Source organism: Rasamsonia emersonii, assembly GCF_000968595.1.
Source record: "Rasamsonia emersonii CBS 393.64 chromosome Unknown ctg1118621760192, whole genome shotgun sequence".
NCBI classification, from domain to species: domain Eukaryota; kingdom Fungi; phylum Ascomycota; class Eurotiomycetes; order Eurotiales; family Trichocomaceae; genus Rasamsonia; species Rasamsonia emersonii.
This window is the reverse complement of record NW_013563151.1, coordinates 18,899-37,543: the sequence shown is the minus strand read 5'-3', so window position 1 is coordinate 37,543 and position 18,645 is coordinate 18,899. Positions and strand designations below refer to the sequence as shown.

The 18,645-nt window shown below is 47.2% G+C and overlaps 6 protein-coding genes across 6 annotated transcripts; 1 reads left to right on the top strand and 5 right to left on the bottom strand.

Annotated features, from left to right (window-relative positions):
* Positions 1-3,061: 3,061 nt before the first annotated feature.
* On the bottom strand, positions 3,062-3,834 carry T310_4886 (Uncharacterized protein; the record flags this gene model as incomplete). Its single annotated transcript, XM_013472251.1, has 2 exons — positions 3,062-3,236; positions 3,446-3,834. The coding sequence occupies 2 exons, from the start codon at positions 3,832-3,834 to the stop codon at positions 3,062-3,064; spliced, it is 564 nt and encodes a 187-aa protein (XP_013327705.1).
* Positions 3,835-4,959: 1,125 nt separating this feature from the next.
* T310_4885 (Florfenicol exporter) lies at positions 4,960-6,211 on the bottom strand (the record flags this gene model as incomplete). The annotated part of the gene is made up of 3 exons (XM_013472250.1): positions 4,960-5,193; positions 5,340-5,385; positions 5,604-6,211. The coding sequence occupies 3 exons, from the start codon at positions 6,209-6,211 to the stop codon at positions 4,960-4,962; spliced, it is 888 nt and encodes a 295-aa protein (XP_013327704.1).
* Positions 6,212-6,904: 693 nt separating this feature from the next.
* On the bottom strand, positions 6,905-8,941 carry T310_4884 (Uncharacterized protein; the record flags this gene model as incomplete). The annotated part of the gene is made up of 7 exons (XM_013472249.1): positions 6,905-7,425; positions 7,479-7,545; positions 7,601-8,114; positions 8,170-8,319; positions 8,377-8,496; positions 8,554-8,752; positions 8,809-8,941. 7 exons carry the CDS (start codon positions 8,939-8,941, stop codon positions 6,905-6,907), a joined length of 1,704 nt encoding a protein of 567 aa, XP_013327703.1.
* Positions 8,942-10,683: 1,742 nt separating this feature from the next.
* On the bottom strand, positions 10,684-12,267 carry T310_4883 (Citrate synthase; the record flags this gene model as incomplete). The annotated part of the gene is made up of 4 exons (XM_013472248.1): positions 10,684-10,804; positions 10,861-11,619; positions 11,692-11,889; positions 11,945-12,267. 4 exons carry the CDS (start codon positions 12,265-12,267, stop codon positions 10,684-10,686), a joined length of 1,401 nt encoding a protein of 466 aa, XP_013327702.1.
* Positions 12,268-14,113: 1,846 nt separating this feature from the next.
* Positions 14,114-15,897, top strand: T310_4882 (uncharacterized protein; the record flags this gene model as incomplete). Its single annotated transcript, XM_013472247.1, has 3 exons — positions 14,114-14,311; positions 14,406-14,678; positions 14,734-15,897. The coding sequence occupies 3 exons, from the start codon at positions 14,114-14,116 to the stop codon at positions 15,895-15,897; spliced, it is 1,635 nt and encodes a 544-aa protein (XP_013327701.1).
* A 308-nt stretch (positions 15,898-16,205) lies between these two features.
* T310_4881 (Serine C-palmitoyltransferase) lies at positions 16,206-18,107 on the bottom strand (the record flags this gene model as incomplete). The annotated part of the gene is made up of 1 exon (XM_013472246.1): positions 16,206-18,107. The coding sequence occupies one exon, from the start codon at positions 18,105-18,107 to the stop codon at positions 16,206-16,208; it is 1,902 nt and encodes a 633-aa protein (XP_013327700.1).
* Between the last annotated feature and the right edge of the window lie 538 nt (positions 18,108-18,645).

Genomic DNA, 18,645 nt, shown 5'->3' with positions numbered 1-18,645 from the left:
TAGCGATCTCCACTCAAAGGGCCGTTTTGCTATCTTTGTTTGCGTCCCGGCTGCAGAGTATTACTTACTCTGTACTCAGTATTTTCTTTCTGAGGCTCCACGGAATCTCCTTTTAGGGCAATCCTGGAGAAGCCCCAACGCCAAGAGCAATTCAATTCAATTCAATGCAATTCAATTAATTCGCGCAAGAACGTACCAGCTTCTGTGACATCACATCAGTACCTGACATGTCGGAAGTTCCTTTTCGGGCCTGTGGACTGGCAGGCATTATGATGGATGGATGGGGTTCAGGAGTTGACATTTTCCTTCTCTTTTTTCTCTTTTAACCCTGCGGCTCTTATCTCTTGATTCTAAGATATTAGTCAGTCCATCGTATGCAGTACATGAGTCAATAACACAAGAAGATCAGACTCCTGTTTATCACTGGATTGTATTGATATACAAATCCGATGGGATGAAGATCAATTTTTAAATAGGTGCCTTCCATACAGCCTTTTGCTGGATGAGAAAACATGGTAGAGCTAGAAATTATATAGTCCCTCAGTCTATGTATGCATGCGATATAATCTACTGATATAGAAAATACTAAGTAGATTTATAGTAGATCCATGGTATACACAGTATAGTATATAGAATATAGATTCAATTGGTTTATTTTTTATTGTTTTTCTTTTTCCTAGTACCTACTTTCCTCACCATCCTTCGTTTATACTTTCGCCCGTGCTGTCTTCCAGCAGCAGACTCTCGATAGGCCTGCCCTATGACATTTTCACCACGTTCTTGACCATGAAGTCTTCCCGGAAGACGGATCCGATCATTCATTTCCTGTTCCAGTAGGCAAACCGGTATCACGACAATCTTTCTTTTCCCTTGTCAGTGCCCTTTTTTGCATATTCCCTGGAGATGGTCCAGGACATGATCGGCCAGCGCGTCCAACACTCCCAGATGGATGTTGTCAGGCAGGTATTCTTTGGCAGGGTATTGATCGTCAAAAATATCGAATCCGTCCAGCTGGACGGATTTTGGTACGGTGGTCGCTACTTCAAGGAGCCAGATTCTTTATACATATGTAACCCAACAGTTGATGGATGGATCAGCCGGAGAACAGAGCACAGCATACCAACACACCTACCCTGTTCCGCTCCCTATATCTGCGATTTTCATCCCTTCGGTGACTGGGATCGATGGATACAGGAGGTACCCGAATTGCATTCTGGCAAGAAAATGCTGCGCGTCGAGTCTAAGCACGAAGAGGTGACATTTTAGCAGGTTTAAACGACATGTCTGCTGCCTGTCTGTTCAGCGTACCGCACAGAAGCGTCCGGGTTTTGTTGCAAGATGTATTCTCCCATATTTGATCGAATCCTCGACTGGACTGTCAACTAAGCTAGAGACAAGTTCTCTTTTTCTGCTTTATATGCAGTCGATGAAAGAAGGGACGGCCTTGTTAAAGAGGAAGTAGAAAAGCAGACATTCATATTGCATTGCACTGTCTTCGCACTGACATATCGCAATCAATATGTCGCACAGACATGTTACGATGTCCCGCACAGACATTTCATAGCGACTCATTAAAGATTTCAACACTGCTGAGGGTGGGGCCTAATGCATCTCAGACTTGGTTCTGGCATGAGTCTGCAACAAATCAAGTCATATGACCACGTGTCACTGCCGTAAACAGCAAAAAATGACTGTTGATATGATATATCAGGTGTATGCAGTCTTAGTCATCTTAATAACAAGCAGGTAATGGATAATATTCCTGGGCAGGCATCCCTGCATAGGTTCATGGCTGAAGAAGAACCGCTTCTATTCGAACGGGAACTGCCTATATCCTTGTTCTTCCACTATTACCTCTTTCATTTCATTCTTTTTCTGGCCTCTCCTTGGAAGGCGCTTTGACGGACAGTTAGAATGGACTAACCCTATCTATGATCATGAATTTTTCATGACTGCACGTCGATGCAAATTAAAAAACTAATAATAAAAAAAAAGAGTTAATCAACGAAAAGGAACAAATAAAAAAAATAGAATACAGTGATAGAATGTACGTAATCAATATCTAAACTCAATAGATACATCTACACATACATAGCAGTTCTCACGTCGAGGTCAACACACGTGATCAAGGAAGGACCTTCCTAATTGGAAAGCATACAGGAGCAAAGGAACTATGAATAAATCCTACATTCACAAGAAAAAAGAAACTTTAAATATAGTAATATCTTCCTTCCTGTACTTCTAACTCGTACAGAGTATGTACATGTATAGTACATTTACCGACCAACCAAATTTGACCTGCTGAAGCTCCTCGTGTTCATGCATTGTGGGGAAGGAAATGCATATGCAAGCAAGAAAGGAAGGAGAAGCATCTAGATGATCTACCTAGATATATGTATAGTACAGGACATCTACTCTTGATAATTTATGTCTTTACTATACTATTCTTTCTTTCTTCCAGACTAACTGTTGAACTTGTTCAAGGGCCCTGTAGCAGCAAGGATGGATGCTGTGGATTGATGAATTACTGTTTAAGAAAGAATGGACTGCTACGATGTAGCTATATATGTACAGTACATACATGTATTGCGGTGGAGAGAGGGACAATATTAATATTTGGAGGTGTGACATTCAATATGGTACAGTTGTGTATGGGTATGGGTAACACGAGTATGGAAGGTGTTTTACTTTCGTATACTTGTGTGGGGATAAATTTCTTTTGTTTTTTTTTTCGTGTTAAAAATGCACCCTTCTTTCTTTTCTTTCTTCCTTGTTTTTCTTTCTTTCCTTTTTTTTTAGGCTTCTAGTTTTCATGCTTCGGGTCCTTTTCCCCTTCGTTAACCTTCAGTAGGATCGATGAGATTATCAATGCCCATTCATTCATTACAGTCTTGCGACCTTCCCATATTATAGTCTAGTCTAGATACATCATTATGTTCTAGATCATGTGCTATGTCCCGTTCCAAAATATATATCCCGAAAAACCAAAAATCATTACCATCTCTGTCCAAATAAACTCTCTCATATACTCCGTATCAAACCAATTTTCTGTATTATCTCGTCAAGCACATCCCGTCGCCGTGGCACCGTCGCCAGGCGGGTAGACAGCCGTCTGGGTGGGATTGGCGCATTTACAATAAGGCGTCGTGAGAGGGGTGTTGGAGCATGCGCTCGCCGGCGCGGTCGCACAGTACGAGTCAGTGCTCGTCGACGTCGTCATACCGGCTGGACAGTTGCTGTATGGCATGCAGTACGTGTCGACGGTCGAAGCGCCGGGTGCCAGTGTCATACTGTACCACTGGTCCCGGCCGCAGGAACACTGCACCACTGTTGAAACGGACATCCGTTAGAAAACAGGCTCATCTGACGCCAGAAAAAAAAAGAGGCAGGGCTATACGTACTGCTGATGGTAGTTGACACACCCCCCGCAAGAGTTCCCACGTACAGGGTGGACGTCGAGTAGGGAATCCCGCCATTCGAGCACTTGGTTGTGAGCCACGGCGCAGTCAGCGGGTAGCACGTCGAGGCGGTGTCGCAGTGTCCTGCGGCGTAGGAGCCCGGGAAATAGCCCGACGAGCACTGGATTGGTGGCGGCGGGCTATAGCAGTAGGAGATTGGGTATCCCATCGTGCAGTCAGTGGTGTACACGGCCGTCGAGCCATTCGAGCAGCTCAGAGTCGGAGACGGGGTGATGGTCGAGGACGGCGGCGAGGTTACGGTCGTCGAGGACCCCGGCGTTTCTGTAGAAGGAGAAGGCGTCTGCGAGGGAGTCGCCTGGGGGATTGCGCTCACGGCGAGAGCCGAAGCAAGCAGAACAACGAGAGATCGCAACATGGTGTATCGTCAAGGACTCAATTAAACAATATACTATCTGTTCTGTCGTATACAATCCAACACTGTAACGAAGATCGTGAAGCGATTGACAAGAACACGGGTAACGACTGATTTCGCTCTCAGCAAAGGAAAACAGAAACTATCAACAATTAGAAACCTTTCCGGGACAACGATCCTGATTCTGAGAACATTTCCTAGGGAGACACCTACCTTCTTATACACACTCCCCTCAGCAACGCCGTCGGGCGACCAACGGAAGCTGCGACTGCCAAGCCATGGCCAGCAGCAAACGGAGTTGTAACTGAGACAGGAATGAGTCTTTTTTTCTCGTTGTCTGGGGAGAGGATCTTCGCGCGGCGTCACGGGCGCAGCGATAAGCGAGGCAAGCATTGGCCGAGAGGGCGCGTGTTTCACCGGGACAAGAATAGCAGCGCCGCTAGTCGAGCCGCCTCCGCGCGGGTTGATCCCCCGCCCAGCAGCCTAGCTAAATTTAGATAGCTTGGGTAGCAACTGCTGGCATTGATAAGATCCAGTGAGGCTTTGCCAAGATGCTGCGTTGGTGGTGCAGTGGTCGATAATTGTATGACTGACAAGCTTCAATGACTCACCGCTTGTCTAAGAACTGTCCATTATGCTCTACTTCTCTATTGGCATGTTATTGGCGGCGCAGCGAGGCAGTATTACCCCGTGATCTCTTTGATCCGATTGGTAAATATTCATCACGTGACTGTATTTTTTCGCTTCTGATTGGTAGAAATTCTTATGTGATCGTTACTTTGGCTCATTTGATTGGTTCAGAGAGAGCAAAGTCATGTGATTTTTTGCTTATACGACCCAATCTTATCTTGCAGCAAGGACAACAACGGGGCTTTTGGACCAATAATATGATCTAATATGATCTAAATTGCCCTTGGGACCCGCCCAGACTATTTTAAGTAGACGCCCACGTGATGCACCATAGACCATCGATCTTCCGTACTCTCTTTTATATTATCACTCTCCCTTGATCGCTCAGGCAGAATTTAAAGGTAGAGCAGTCGAGATTGAGCACTAGATGCTCCTACTTGTTACTGTGAAAGTGAGCATGGCATTATCTGGGCCTGATCTCAGCTTGTGTATAAGCAATCAGAAAAGTAATCTAATCATTGCAGGCCCATTTTGTACATGATTAGACCATACATAACTCGCTCGAATCGGGAGATGGCCCCATTCAGTCTGGTTATTTTTGCCTCTTGCCCAGTACTCGCCAAAGATTCTGGGGTTTTCTAATCCAGAATGGTTCCTATGCAAGTTAGCGCAGTACATAGAAGAAGGTGTTGCAAATGAAGCAGCAAGTGCAATATAAAGGGGACCAAATTCCTACCATATGGTCCAAGCAGAACAGGAAGATTCAACTGTTTTCTCAAATCCTGATACCTGGACAGACATCTGCACTGCAGGGAATACTCAGCTCATATGCCTTTTTCGATGAGCTTCTATTCTACCTCTCGTTGTCCTACATCTACCTTTGTCTTTTTGCTTTGATTAATGACAAAATAGGAATCGATTTTGCTAAGTCTATATCGTAGGATTATTAACAAATTAAAAGAATATTGTCCCTCTTATGAATCCTAATCTTCCAGCGGTGTATAAAGAAGCAGTCTGGGGTTTAATATTCCTTGACAGCTCCATTACTATTACTGGTGCTATTTGCTTGCGCCTTGGATTGTTGATCCAGCTTCTTCTGCTGGGCTTCGGCACGCCACTTGGGACCCTGCCTCATGACATACCACAGTAGAGGAGTGGTCGCAAAGTTGAGGAAGCCAAAGAACGAGCACGTCCATCCGATGCCAATACCATTGATCATCGGTAGGACTAACGCGGTGGCACCGGCTCCCAGTAAGCAGCGCAGGAGATTGTTCGAGGCGGTCACAGTCCCTGCCTTGCCTGGATACAGATCCACCATCAAGACCGCAATACAGTTTAGCGAGGCAGAGAGGCAGAAAGCAATGACAATCAGCAGGATCAAAGGTCCCGCCATGTACGTTGTGACCGACAGGTTGACCAGACTGTCAGAGACACGCAAATCCGTCGCGATACTGTTCAAGGCCGGAAAGTAAATCTGACCGGACAGTGGAGACAAAAGGGAGGCAAAAGAAGCTGCCAGGATGATCATTTTCTTCTGCCTGGGAGTCCAAATCGACCATGGCGCCTCGTCGCGATTGATGGGCGCTGGTCCACCACGTTCAGGGTCTGCATTCGCTGCATTTTCGTCGTCCAGTTGTCCTTCTGACTGCAGTGTGTCCTTGTTCATATCCTTCTCTTCTGAGATAATACCATCTATGTCGCCATTTTCCACAGGTTGCTTTGTTGTGCGTTCTGTTGGGACCTTTTTCATTCTGGTCCATCGGTGGATTGAGTGAGGCGGGCATGCCTCGTAGAGAAATGGCTTTCAGGATGGACTCGTCAAAGGGGCGGCTCTCGAATCGGACCAGAATGGATTCAGTTGACAGACCGAAGGTTATGATTGTCTGCTAACAGATGATCTCGTCTCATCACTGAAGTTAACCTGACAGGAGAAATGTAATCGGGAAATAAGGACCATAACAATAACGACTGCTAGAGCAACTCGTGTCTTCCGGCCTTTTTGGGCTCACCGGTCCCTCCGCTTACTCCGAACGCGCCGCAGCGTTAGTTCAGACAGTTACGAGTCAGGGAGCCATCGTAGACTAAGGGGGCGGTAGATGATTATTCTCCGCGAAACTGGGTAAAGCTGTGTTTCTCTCCATCGTCATATCGCGACGTCAATCTTTGCCGCGTACCATGGTTCGTTCACCACAGGCAAGTTGGATCAATTCCCCAGTTGCTCAGCATGTTTATGATTATTATTGTCGGCTACTGTGCTTTTCATATACATTCTCCATTTCAGATTGACCAGGTGGAGGTAGGACGTCGCTCGATAAACCCTCTACCATGTTTAGAACATCAGGTAGTCAAGTCTATTTCAGATATGATATTGTAACTCTAATAACCGAACGAATCACTCTAAAGACTATCAAACTCGCTACCAACACCGTTTCTTGGACGCTTTCTACTGTCCGTTAACAACATCAAAGAGGGGATATTCCGCGTTGCCCCTGTACGCCTCCAAGTCCCCGACAAAAGTCTCCCACATCGACTGCGAAATAATCGGTGCAGTAGAATATGGCGCGATGTCTAACTGGTCCAAAAGATCGTTGAGACGCGGCAGAATGGCGTCGAGGGCCTTGTTTTCCTTTTCGAACACGCTGGCCCTGGTAAGCCCGCCGGATTCGACGAACCAGCTGAGATTATCCTTCACAATGCCCATCTCATAAAGGGCAAGCAAGTCAGGGTCGACGCCGGACGCAAGAGCTGTCTCATACGCCATCCGATGACCAACTGCCTCGACAATCGGTCGGCATCGGGGAATGAGGAGCCTGTTAAACTCCTGACTGTGATGACCGTCAGGGATCGTCTCGATGAGTTTCACGCACTCCTCGATTAAACCAAGTTCGTATCGGGCAAGAAGGCAGTCGGGCTTGGTCGGTGGGGGCATTGTGTATCGACCAAGGAATAATTCGACTGCGAGACCTATCTTTTTCATCAGTATAATGGATGATTTAATTGTTTTTCTAGAGACTCACGAATGCTGAGAACCAATGCGTCCCCCTCTGAAATGGCAGCTGCACGGACAAGATTCTTTTTCAAGATCTGTTAATAATGGAAGGTTCACTGGACAGGACAGACTTGGGGAATTACAACTTACATCTGCGTCACAAATCTGGTTATGCTGAAACAAGCCCTGTGCGCCGCACCGTTCGACAAGTTGTGGAATGCTGCGCTGAGCATATTGAAGGAAAACTGCCTTGAGGATAACAGCATACCCATGCCGGACTTCACTTTTCAAAGAAGTGTCTTTGAACAGTGAGATTATGTGTTTTGCAAAGGGCTCCATGACACTGAGCTGTGCTAGCGCATGCAGGATCGGTAGCTGTTGCGTACGAAAGGTGATAATTGGGATTCTGGTGTTATCAAGGCCATGGACTGTTCGGCGCAGGCTGTATTTCCCTACAATGTAGGAAACGCACTTGAGGGCTGGGATCATGATGAGACTCATGGCAAGTGTTCCAATTGGAATTCGCCATATCGTGGAAAAGAAATGTTCTCGCATGTTAGCCGGTTTCTCGAGACTCCCCAGAAGTGCAGTTGCTGGTAAAGACACTTGGTCGAAGGATGTGATGGCATAAGGAGCTTTGATGCCGCCTAATTCTGGGAGCAGACTATGTTCTGTTAGCATCCAAGCGGTTACAATAAATGCGAAATCCTTCGACTTACACCGAAGTCACACCTTTACACATCTCCTTTCCATCTCCAAGCGCTACCACGAAAGGACGGATTCCACGGTCCTCTCCGTCCACAACGAGCTTTGCCATGACCACTGCAATGCGTGGAATCCCAGCTACAGGCCTTGATGGGGGTACAAATCTATTCAAATTAGTTTCTCTGATAAAAAAATGTCTAGGAAGGATAGTAGTCTCTTACTTCGCCGCCCCGGGCCGGGGAGTATGCAGGATGAAACTGCCATCAGACTGCAACGTCGCGGTCGTTTCCAGATTTTTAGCATCCAAGCCATGATCGAGTTCAGTTAGCATGAACCCTGCTCTGTGAAGAGTCTTTGTCAGACAAAAAAAATTAAATATCCAGAAAAGAAACACCTACGAGACTTGAAACTTCAATATCTTCTCCAACAACGGTTGGAGATCCGCTCGTTCACGGGCAAATGGCGCAATTGTCCCAGCGGCGAGATTGTATTGTATCGAGAGCAGAGCATGCGCGCCAATATCGGAGAGGATGATTCCGTCCGTGTGCATATCCCAAAATCTCGGCGTGAGGGAGACAATATCTTCTATCGTAAACCCTGGAATATATACTTAACACAGTCTCCCTAGTCATACGGTGCACAGACCAACAAACCGTAGTGTTTATTGATAGCCACAGCTCTCTCATAAGAGAGCTGGAAGGCTTCTTCACGAGTCGATCCATATCTAGGCTGGAATAGAGGAGTAGTTTTAAGGGTGGTCGATGGTAGTTTGTCCTGTGCTTCCATAATGGGAAAACAACTTGGTAAATACCACACGTTTCTAGGAGAAGAAAAGAGTATAGAAAAGAATATAGTATGCTCTATTCAATTATATTCAATTAGTGTGCAAAGCAGCCTTCACTGAGAAAGTTCTCTTCCTATTTAAATACTTCAGATCTCAGCTGGTACTTGACCGCTAGGCAATAACTACTCTTGTTGGAGGCTACCTATCTACAGAGAAGAGGTGCAAAATATTTACCACTAGTTTTTTATTCTGTTTTGACTAGTCCATCTAGTGCTTACTATACGAACCTATGTCACTTCTGATTAACAGATCTTGTTTTTTTTTTCGACATCCCACCTTCCTCCCCAACCCCTTGTCGTTGCATCAACTTAACTTTTCATCTATCAAACGTACCTATACATAACCCGGCCTGGCCAATGTTACAATAATGGCATGATATCAATTCTGCAAAGCCCACAAAAATTACCTAGGTAGATTGCAAGATTTAATATTCCATACATCTCATACATCGCGTTGGATGCTTAACATCCTATCCATCCCATTGGATGTAAATCACACAATCTTTGCTGACTACCTGCTTTATCTTTAATTTGTAGTAGTCTCTGATGAGTCTAATGCATTTATCATGCTATCTGTGCATACTTATATTTTTAGGTTTATCTTAGTTAATTAAATCTATTTATCTAGTACGTAAATAAATGAATAGCTAGTAGTAATACTTTCCTCGTACCTTGTAGAAATAGAAGAGCTTCAGCTTACAATACAGCTAAGAATTTAACATCCTGTATATGCCGTCAGATATTGAATTATGCAATCTCTCCTAACAACCTATTTTTGAGTTGTGGCAGTCTCTGATAGGTCTGAGGCATGTATCTTGCTGTCTGTACTGTACGTACTCATATCGGTGGTGTTATCTTAATCAACTAAAAACATTTATCTACTGCTTAAATAAGCACTAGCCGTTCTTACTTAACTACCTAGGTAGCTGTATTGTATGTAAACTCTGTCTGCTTCCATAAAATGCTAGGATATATTGCTACTAGCTGCTACTTATGCATTCATATGAGTATGCACAGTAATCAAGTCTCGGTGGAGTTGCAAAGTAGGTCTAGAACTCGAGATCCTACTTAATCCTTCGTCCTCTTCCGGACCCTTGCCTACATATGTAACTACTTGGGATGCCTGCTAGTTCTAGCATGCGAGATTACGTATACGGAGTATGTTGCGAACTGGGCAGGGGTTGGTTTGCCCCCACTGTGTCCAGCTAGGGTCCTCCGTAGGCCATGAGGCTATCTATGAAATCGTAATTTTCCTTCTGACAGTGTCTTTTACAGGCTAATAATCATTCATTCAGTGTTGAATCGATGAAATTGGAGCTACCTTAGTGTCCCAAGGTAGGTACCTAGTATTGTGGCACGTGTCAAGTGTGACATCCTGATTCACAGACTTCTAAAACCCTAACATAACATCGACATGGTTCACCGCTAGAAAGCCCCTGCCTCTGAGGCCATCATTATCCGATTCTAGCCGTAAACGCTAAGTGTAAGCTGATCTTCTACTTTCGTTCCTCCCCTCCCCGTCCTCCTAAGAAAGAAACTCTTACAACCCTCACTAATCCAGGTCTTCTCTTCTAAACAGCCACCTTGTATCGCCCACGCTCACTCTTTCCTGGGCTTTGCAACAGTCCCGGTGAAAATATGCTGGGGTCGCCACAAATTGGGTGGTTGGCCTAGAAGAATATCAATTAGCAAATGACAATATGCAGGGAAGAGATGGACCGACTCATGGACTCCCGCCAGTGCGCCAAAACGCCAGGCGAGCGCGAAAGACAAGACAGGGCGAGGATGATGTCTGTTTCAAAGCCTCTATAATATATCATTAGAATCTCTACCTCGGTACACCACGAGCTAAATGAACTCACAGCGCAGTATACAAGAAGCAACCGTAGAGGTCCGCATTTGCCTTGAGATTCCGCGACGTGAAGTAGTGATCCTCCCCCGCAATCCGGTCGATTTCGAGCGCAACCTGCAGCAGGGGATTCTTCCGAACGTCCTCCCGGTATTCGTCAATGAGCTGGCGGACGAGTTTACCCCGCGGGTCCACGACTTTGTAGATGCGATGTCCATAGCCAAAGAGGCGGAACTTCTTGGCCTTGACGTCCGCGATGAGCTTGGGCACATTCTCCACCGTGCCGACGTTCTCGAAGACCCTGTAGGCGATTTCGACGGCTGCGCCGTGAAGGGGCCCGTAGGCCGATGCCACGGCTGCAATGCTGCAAGATAGAGGATCGGTCAGGGTGGACGCCGCGCTGAGGAAGGCAGCGGTCGAATTGGTCATGCCGTGATCCGCGTTCAGAATCCAGAGACGTTCGAAACAGTGCTCGATCTTGCGGTTGGGCTGCCCGGTCCCCTCGTCAATGACGCCCATCATGAGAAGGATGTTTCCGATGTAGGATTCGTCTGGGTTGGCTGGAGTGAATTTCCGCCCACGCTTGTGGCAGTACACCAGGGCAGTGATTGTGGCGAGCGTAGCGAGGGTTCGAATAACAGCAGCATCCACGGCTTCATCCTTGCCCAGATAATAGGGTTGGCTTTGACTATGAGTTGCTCGAGTCCCCTCGTCCAACGAAGCGTACGCGGCAATCCCAGCCAGGATCATGGGGAAAGTCAAGGAATCGGGTCTAACGTGATCGGTCAGCAATTTTGCTACATAAGAGATGGAGAAGAGAGAAAAAGCGAGAGAGAGGTCTTACGGGAATGACTGGATCACATTAATTACATTCGGATACGGCTTCATCGCGGCGGCCAATTTCCTGCGAAGAGTGTTCTTCTGCTCCGGGGTAGGAAGTTTACCCCATATCAAGAGATGAATCACTTCCTCGTAGTCATGATGGTGGAACAAGTCCTCAATCGAGTAGTCGCGGTACTGAATATAGCCACGTTTACCATCGCTGCTGGCGTCAACGAGTAGTCATTATCAGTAGTTCTGATGAAAACAAAACTCACATAAGTGTAATAGCCGATTCCGTACACGCGGTATTCAAAAATCCCTTGTCGAGGATCCGGATGCTATTCTCGTAGTGATCGACGAAATCCGCTCCCATCCCCGCAGAAGTAATCTGCAGAAAGTCGGTTGCGCGGATGGCATTGTTAACGATTGGAATGGTGTATTTCCGGCGAGTGCGATTGTCGGTAATGCTGAGAGAACCAGAGGATGGCCCGATAGCAGTGTGCCCCAATGCTTTGTGATAAAAGAGGATGGCAGAAGTGAGATACGAGTACAGGAGCTTCTTCCATCTGCGGAAGGTTTGAACGAGTATGTCAAGCATGGTTTTTTCGATGAGAAAGATAGAAATAAGCTACTTCTCTGCGAGTTGAAATGATACCATAGAATATAAAGGCTCGAGATAGAAGCTCTTTGGAATACCTTCAGACTACCGGGTGAGCAAGTGATTCATATTCCTTTTCGCTCATTCCAGACCTGCCGTCACAGAGAGTTTTAATCTACGTTTCTCACTCTCCTGGCCCTGCGCTGATGCATCTCTAGGACAACTTGCTTGATTACCTTATTTTCGATTGCTAGAGTAAGTAATAGCACCTCTGTCAATCAGGTGCAGAATCGGTAAGCACTAGTTTCCAGCAGTCAAGCACATCCAGCTACCAGAGCTTGAACAACCTATCGGATCAGTTGATTCTATTGATCATGTTGGAGGGTTCACGTGGCATAGATAGTAGCTAAGACTCAATTTGCTTTTTATCAAGCGCTAGGTGATTGAGGAGTGATTCTCTCATGTACGGAGTAGATGGGAAGATTAGATTCTTGACTGTTAGCAATACTAGTGCTTACCGATTGTGAACCTGACGGACAAGGCCTTGTTGGTCGCATTTCTTACAGGCAGCTCGGCTGGGGCTGACAATCTTAGGGCTGTGGAAGTAGCCCACATGGTGCAATTAACCATGGAGGGATCTAAGTCTGTTGACCAAAAGTTGGACCGGCAGAGATTGTTGACTTCAGAGATAATGACAATCATGAGGACGATGACCACTTGCATTTACCAGGGGCAGGGGGCCTAACTGCAGATTTAGTGCTTATTAACCCTAACAGCCTGTACAAAAAAATGACTCAAAGCGTTACTGGGGGGTAATGTAGGAAATGCAGAATCTGCAGTGCGGTACAGGGTAGAGTATCAGCTGCTGTGGAGCGGAAAGATAGATGTTTAATATAACCCCTTGCGCTTCTTTTACATGCTTTGGGCTTACGGCTCAGCAGTAGTAGAAAAAAGCTCCAGGGGTAAAAAGCATAATAGATTAGCATAAGATTAGCATAAAGCAGATGAGCTGACCTTGCTAAAATCTGACATCACCATGGTATGCTTGTTTGTCAACATACAGGTCAACAGAACTGGTCAATACATAAGGTGCTATACAGTATCACACATCGGACCCACTTGTAACCTACTGGTGTTCAGCTACAGGGCTGTTAGATCAGTAAATGAAATGATTGATTGATAGTGTTGCCAGTTCAGGTTTCTCAATCAAGTCAAAACTCACCACTTCCAAATTGAAATCACTCACCTAATCCCTAGTATCTTTTAGTGAAAGCTTAATAAATATATCGAGAAATGGCTAAAAGATAAAATTACCAACCTCTACTCTCCTATACAGTATAATTAGGGTTAAATACGTACAAACCCTAGTTACTTCGGGTTGAAACATCAAAAACATTCTGACTCCAATACAGTAATTTCAGTATTTTGCTTCCTCTTAACATCACACTTTGTTCTAGATTCTTGGTAATTTACTTCCTAAGGTAATCCTGCTTATGTATGGGTTATGTTGGGTCGGGCTGACTGATTTCGATCCTACCCGCGGGTTCCGCTGGCCATCCTATTTGGGGAGTTCATACTGCTGCCATCGCGGGGAGGTGAGATCGTTGCAAGTTCCCTAACCCGGAGATTTTGATTCACAGTATCTTTCTTCCGCTAGTTTGTGGAATGAATATGAAGGATTGATCAATCAATTACTTTTGTCCAATCGCTTGATATATTTTTGTTTCACCGTGTTGCATCTTCTTGTCTTTTATTGCGTCAGATCACAGTGGAATTTGATTATTAGCTCGAAGACCATCGAGATTGAACGAACGCCTTGGACTGATACTGTTGAGTCACTTCGAAAATGGCACCGCCATGGAGCCTGATCGCCGTGAGCGCCGCGGTGCTGGTAGTCTCGCTCAAACCCGAATACTCGATCCGGCAATCATACTTCTGCACGGCTGTCAGCTTTGTCGCAGTCACAGTGTTTTGCCAGTTCGTCTACAGATCGATTTTGTATCCTGATTTTCTGTCGCCTCTGCGGCATATTCCGACACCTAAGGTGATTAGAGTTCCTCGTCTCTCTCTTTCTCTTGCTATGATATTTTGGCGTTACGAGCCTGTTTCAATTCAATTCACTCATTGTGTTTTTCTAGGACCGATCGTGGTTCAAGGGCAATTCGAGATCCATTTTCCTCGAGGTCCCCGCAGACCATGCCCGGAGATGGACCAAAGAAATCCCCAACAACGGTCTAATCCGGTACTATATGGCAGGAAATGTCGAACGAGTCATGGTCATAGGGCCCAAGGCTCTCAGTGAAGTTCTCGTGTCCAAGGTGTATGACTTTCCAAAGTCAGAATCGCTTCGGATTAAGCTTTTGCGCTTCACGGGAAATGGACTTCTTCTCGCTGAGGGTGACGAGCATAAGGTATGTCCAACCTCTCCCCCTTTTCGTTGATCATGCCGATTGACGACGTTATCAGGCACAACGCAAAGGGCTCATGCCTAGCTTTGCATACCGCCATATCAAAGATCTCTACCCGACGTTCTGGACCAAGTCCGTCGAGATGGTCGATACCATAGAGAAGCAACTAAGTTCATCCTCGTCGAAAGACAACGTTATACAGGTCAGCAACTGGGCCGGGAGAGTGACACTCGACATCATCGGCCTCGCAGGCATGGGACGCGATTTCGGCACCATTCAAGATCCCGACAATACTTTCCGGCAGCAGTATGAAAAGCTGAGATTTGTGCCGACTACCTTTGCCAAATGGCTCGTCCTCATCAGCACGCTGACCGTCGGGTTCAAGAGGCTTTTTCAATTGCCCACCAAGTGGAACAGGGCGTCTATCGAAGCCGCGGAGTATATCCGGGAAGTTGCGCGCGAGATCGTTCAGGAGAAGAAAGAGAAGCTGAAACGGGGGGACCTCCAGGGCGTTGACATTGCATCCATTGCTCTCACGAGCGGCGTCTTTTCCGACGAGAACCTCGTGGACCAGATGATCACCTTCCTTGTTGCCGGCCACGAGACCATCGCCACCTCACTGCAATGGGCCGTTTATGCGCTGTGCAACCATCCAGAGATACAAGCTCGACTGCGTGAGGAGATCCGCTCTCACCTCCCTGCAACCATCCGCTCGAAGGATGATGGCAAGAAACCACAACCGGCCACGGCCGCCCAAGTGGACTCGCTCCCCTATCTCAACGCCTTTTGCAACGAAGTCTTGCGATTCTATCCCCCTGTACGCTCCACCGGCAGAGAAGCTCGCAAGGACACATCCATTCTTGGCCATTACATCCCCAAGGGTACCTTACTCCTGCTTGTACCGGGAGCAACAAACCTCGACACGGAACTCTGGGGCCCTGACGCAGAGGAGTTCAATCCCGATCGCTGGATCGGCGAAGGTCGAGCCAAGAGCGGCGGCGCAAATACCAACTACGCGTTCCTGACGTTCCTGCATGGTCCGAGGAGTTGTATAGGGCAGTCGTTTGCCAAGTCGGAATTGGCCTGTCTGGTGGCTGTCCTTGTGGGTCGATTCCGGATGGAATTGCAGGATCCGATGAAGAAGTTGGAGACTACTAATTCGGTTACGACGGCGCCGAAGGATGGGGTTATGGCGAGATTTACGCGATTGGAGGGGTGGTGATGATATCTTGATTTCCTTTTTTCGGTATCGAGAGAATTCGTCCCATTTTTCATTTTTCTCGTTCGTCGAGATGTAAGAGGAATAGAGAGAAAGATGGTGACTAGCTACTATATATTGGTCTTGACTATACTGCTCACGAAGTTTCATTATCTACACAACTCAAGGTTCCCTAATATTTGCCATTTCAACAGACTCTCCGAAGAAACCCTCTTTCATTTCTCATTGCCAGTCGAATCGTAGATCGCCATTATTTACATTAAATATTAAACATTAGACAAGATGTATATAGCTCTGGTCACTACCAATGACTAGTACATAGGCAATTTTGCATCCCTCGCACCTCTTTGAACTACTTCTTCATAACGCCAACGAGGGGGTTTAATGATTGCCTTCCTCCTGCTCGAATCCGCGTCTGGGGGAAGAGGCTCTCGCAAGCCACCCGCAATGCCAGACGAAAACTTCAGCTGCAACGCTTCTCCCACTTCGTCGCAGGCCTGCAGCAGCCGATCCAGATCGTCCTTGTTGTGAGCCGCTGAAACACAGAACCTCACGCGGGACAGTTCCAGTGGCGTGGCAGGGTAGGTCACCACCACGACGGAAATCTTGCGTTTGAGCATCTCATGCGAGAATGCCGGCATTTTGGCAGGATTGTACAGCAACAAGGGGACAATGGGGGAGTCGTCATGTCCGTAGACGATGAAGCCAAGCCTTTTGAGGCCCAGCCTCAGATACCGAGAATTAAAGGCCAGTCGTTGCAGTCGCTCTTTTCCCTCACCGGGATGGAGAGGGTCCTCGTCCGCCATTAGTCGGAGAGCACTGATGATCTGCGCGAGGACAGGAGGCGTCGGCGCCTCGCCAAAGAGCTGTCCAGCATTTGCCTGTCGCAGCTTATCGATTATTGCCTTGTCAGCAGCGACATAGCCGCCATTGGCGCCGAAGGATTTCGTGAACGTGCCCATGAGAATATCGACCTCTGCAGGGTCGACTTTGAAGAAATCGCATACACCGCGTCCGCGGGGACCGACGGCTCCAATCGAATGCGCCTCGTCGATATACAGATAGAATTTATACCGCTTTTTGAGAGCAAGGATTCTGGGGAGATTGACCATGGTGCCTTCCATGGAATAGAGACCTTCGACCGTGACAAGGATTTTTTTCCATGGTCTGTGAGTCCGCGGCTGGCCTTGCGAGATGGCTTCTCTCAACCGATTTTCCAGATCCGTCATGTTATTATGCTTGAAGGTCTGGATACTGGCGCCGGAGAGACGGGCACCGAATCGGATCGATGCGTGGTTGAGTTCGTCGGACAGAATCAAACAGCCCTTGTCCACAAGTGCAGCAAACATGGTAGCATTTGTGACGAAGCCCATCGAGAAAACTATCGCACTCTCCTTGCCCACGAATCGGGCAATCTGCCTCTCGACCTCGACGTGAAGCTGGGATGTCGCCGCGTCACCACAGGTGCCACACATGCTGATGCCACTCTGTCTGATCCAGTCTTCCGCGCTATCCGCACACGGGCCTTCCGATTGCGCAAACCCCAGATAGTTATATGAGCTCATATTCAGGGTCTGCGTCGTGGTGCCCGTCAGTTTAAAGTGGATATTATCCTCCGTCGTCCGGTCCAGCAGGGTGATGTTCCGGCCCGGAACCCCGGTTGTTGGCCGCTCAAAGCAGTCATTGATCCTCTGCTTGAGACGGCGGGTGTAGAAGCTGTCAAAGTCGCTGTACAACGGGGCGTATCCGTCATGCGGTCTCAAGTGTCGGGTGGAGTCTGGGGAGAACCATCTGGCGAAGAAGTCTCTGAAGTGGCCCAGGCCGATCAGGACGAGAAAACTGATATACGTAGTCAGGAGGAAGAAGTATGGCGGTTCGTCGACGACCGGGTCGGGGATCTCGCCGCCGGGGTGCTGGCTCACGTAGAGATGCGAGGGGTGGCTGAGGGGTGCGAATTCTGCATGGCGTTTCGCTTGCGTCCGAGGATCGTCTCGCCGATGAGCTGAGAGAGCGCCTGTTGTGTCTCCTGAGGACAGAGACGTTGGTGAAGATTTTCGCAAGTCGCCGCTCACCGCGGACAGAGCAGCATGGGCCGTCAGTCGAGTTTCCGAAGAAGCCGGTCTCTGCACGCTGTCCGATGAATTATTATCGGCCTTGTCCATGGCTGGGTTGCGGGGTCGACGAGTCTCATTCTTGCGCTTCCAGGGAGACATGATGTCTTTGATCCAATGAGTCAGAGAGGGAGTTGACAAAATGGATGCATTTTCAGGATTTCTCGTCTGCCATGTCAGGCAACAGAAAATGCGTTACACAAGGGGCTGGCAAAAAGTTCGGGTTTCTGGACAAACGACGCTGAGATGCTTACTTAATTAGTTGTCTCCTGGCGTACCAAAAATACAGCAATTCTAATTAACCTGTTTTGGTATTCTGATGTTTTATTTCTTACTAGTGCACTCTATGTTTTCCACCAACCTGATCAGTGATAGTAATGGTCAGCTAACTAATATAGTTGGTTCACACTGCTATATACAGATTGACCCTGCAGGCTGATTGATAAGAGCCAGACCGTACATCACCCCTTGCCATGCACACATGGCGTGCCGGCTGACAGATCAGACTAAATTAAATGTAACAACAACAACAACCTTGCCATGAGGGGCATATTTTCGTCTAGTAAAGCATGGTATATGAGAAATCATCTGTCTGCATGGAGTATACTCCGTAGGGGCCATGCTCCTTGGGATAATGTAA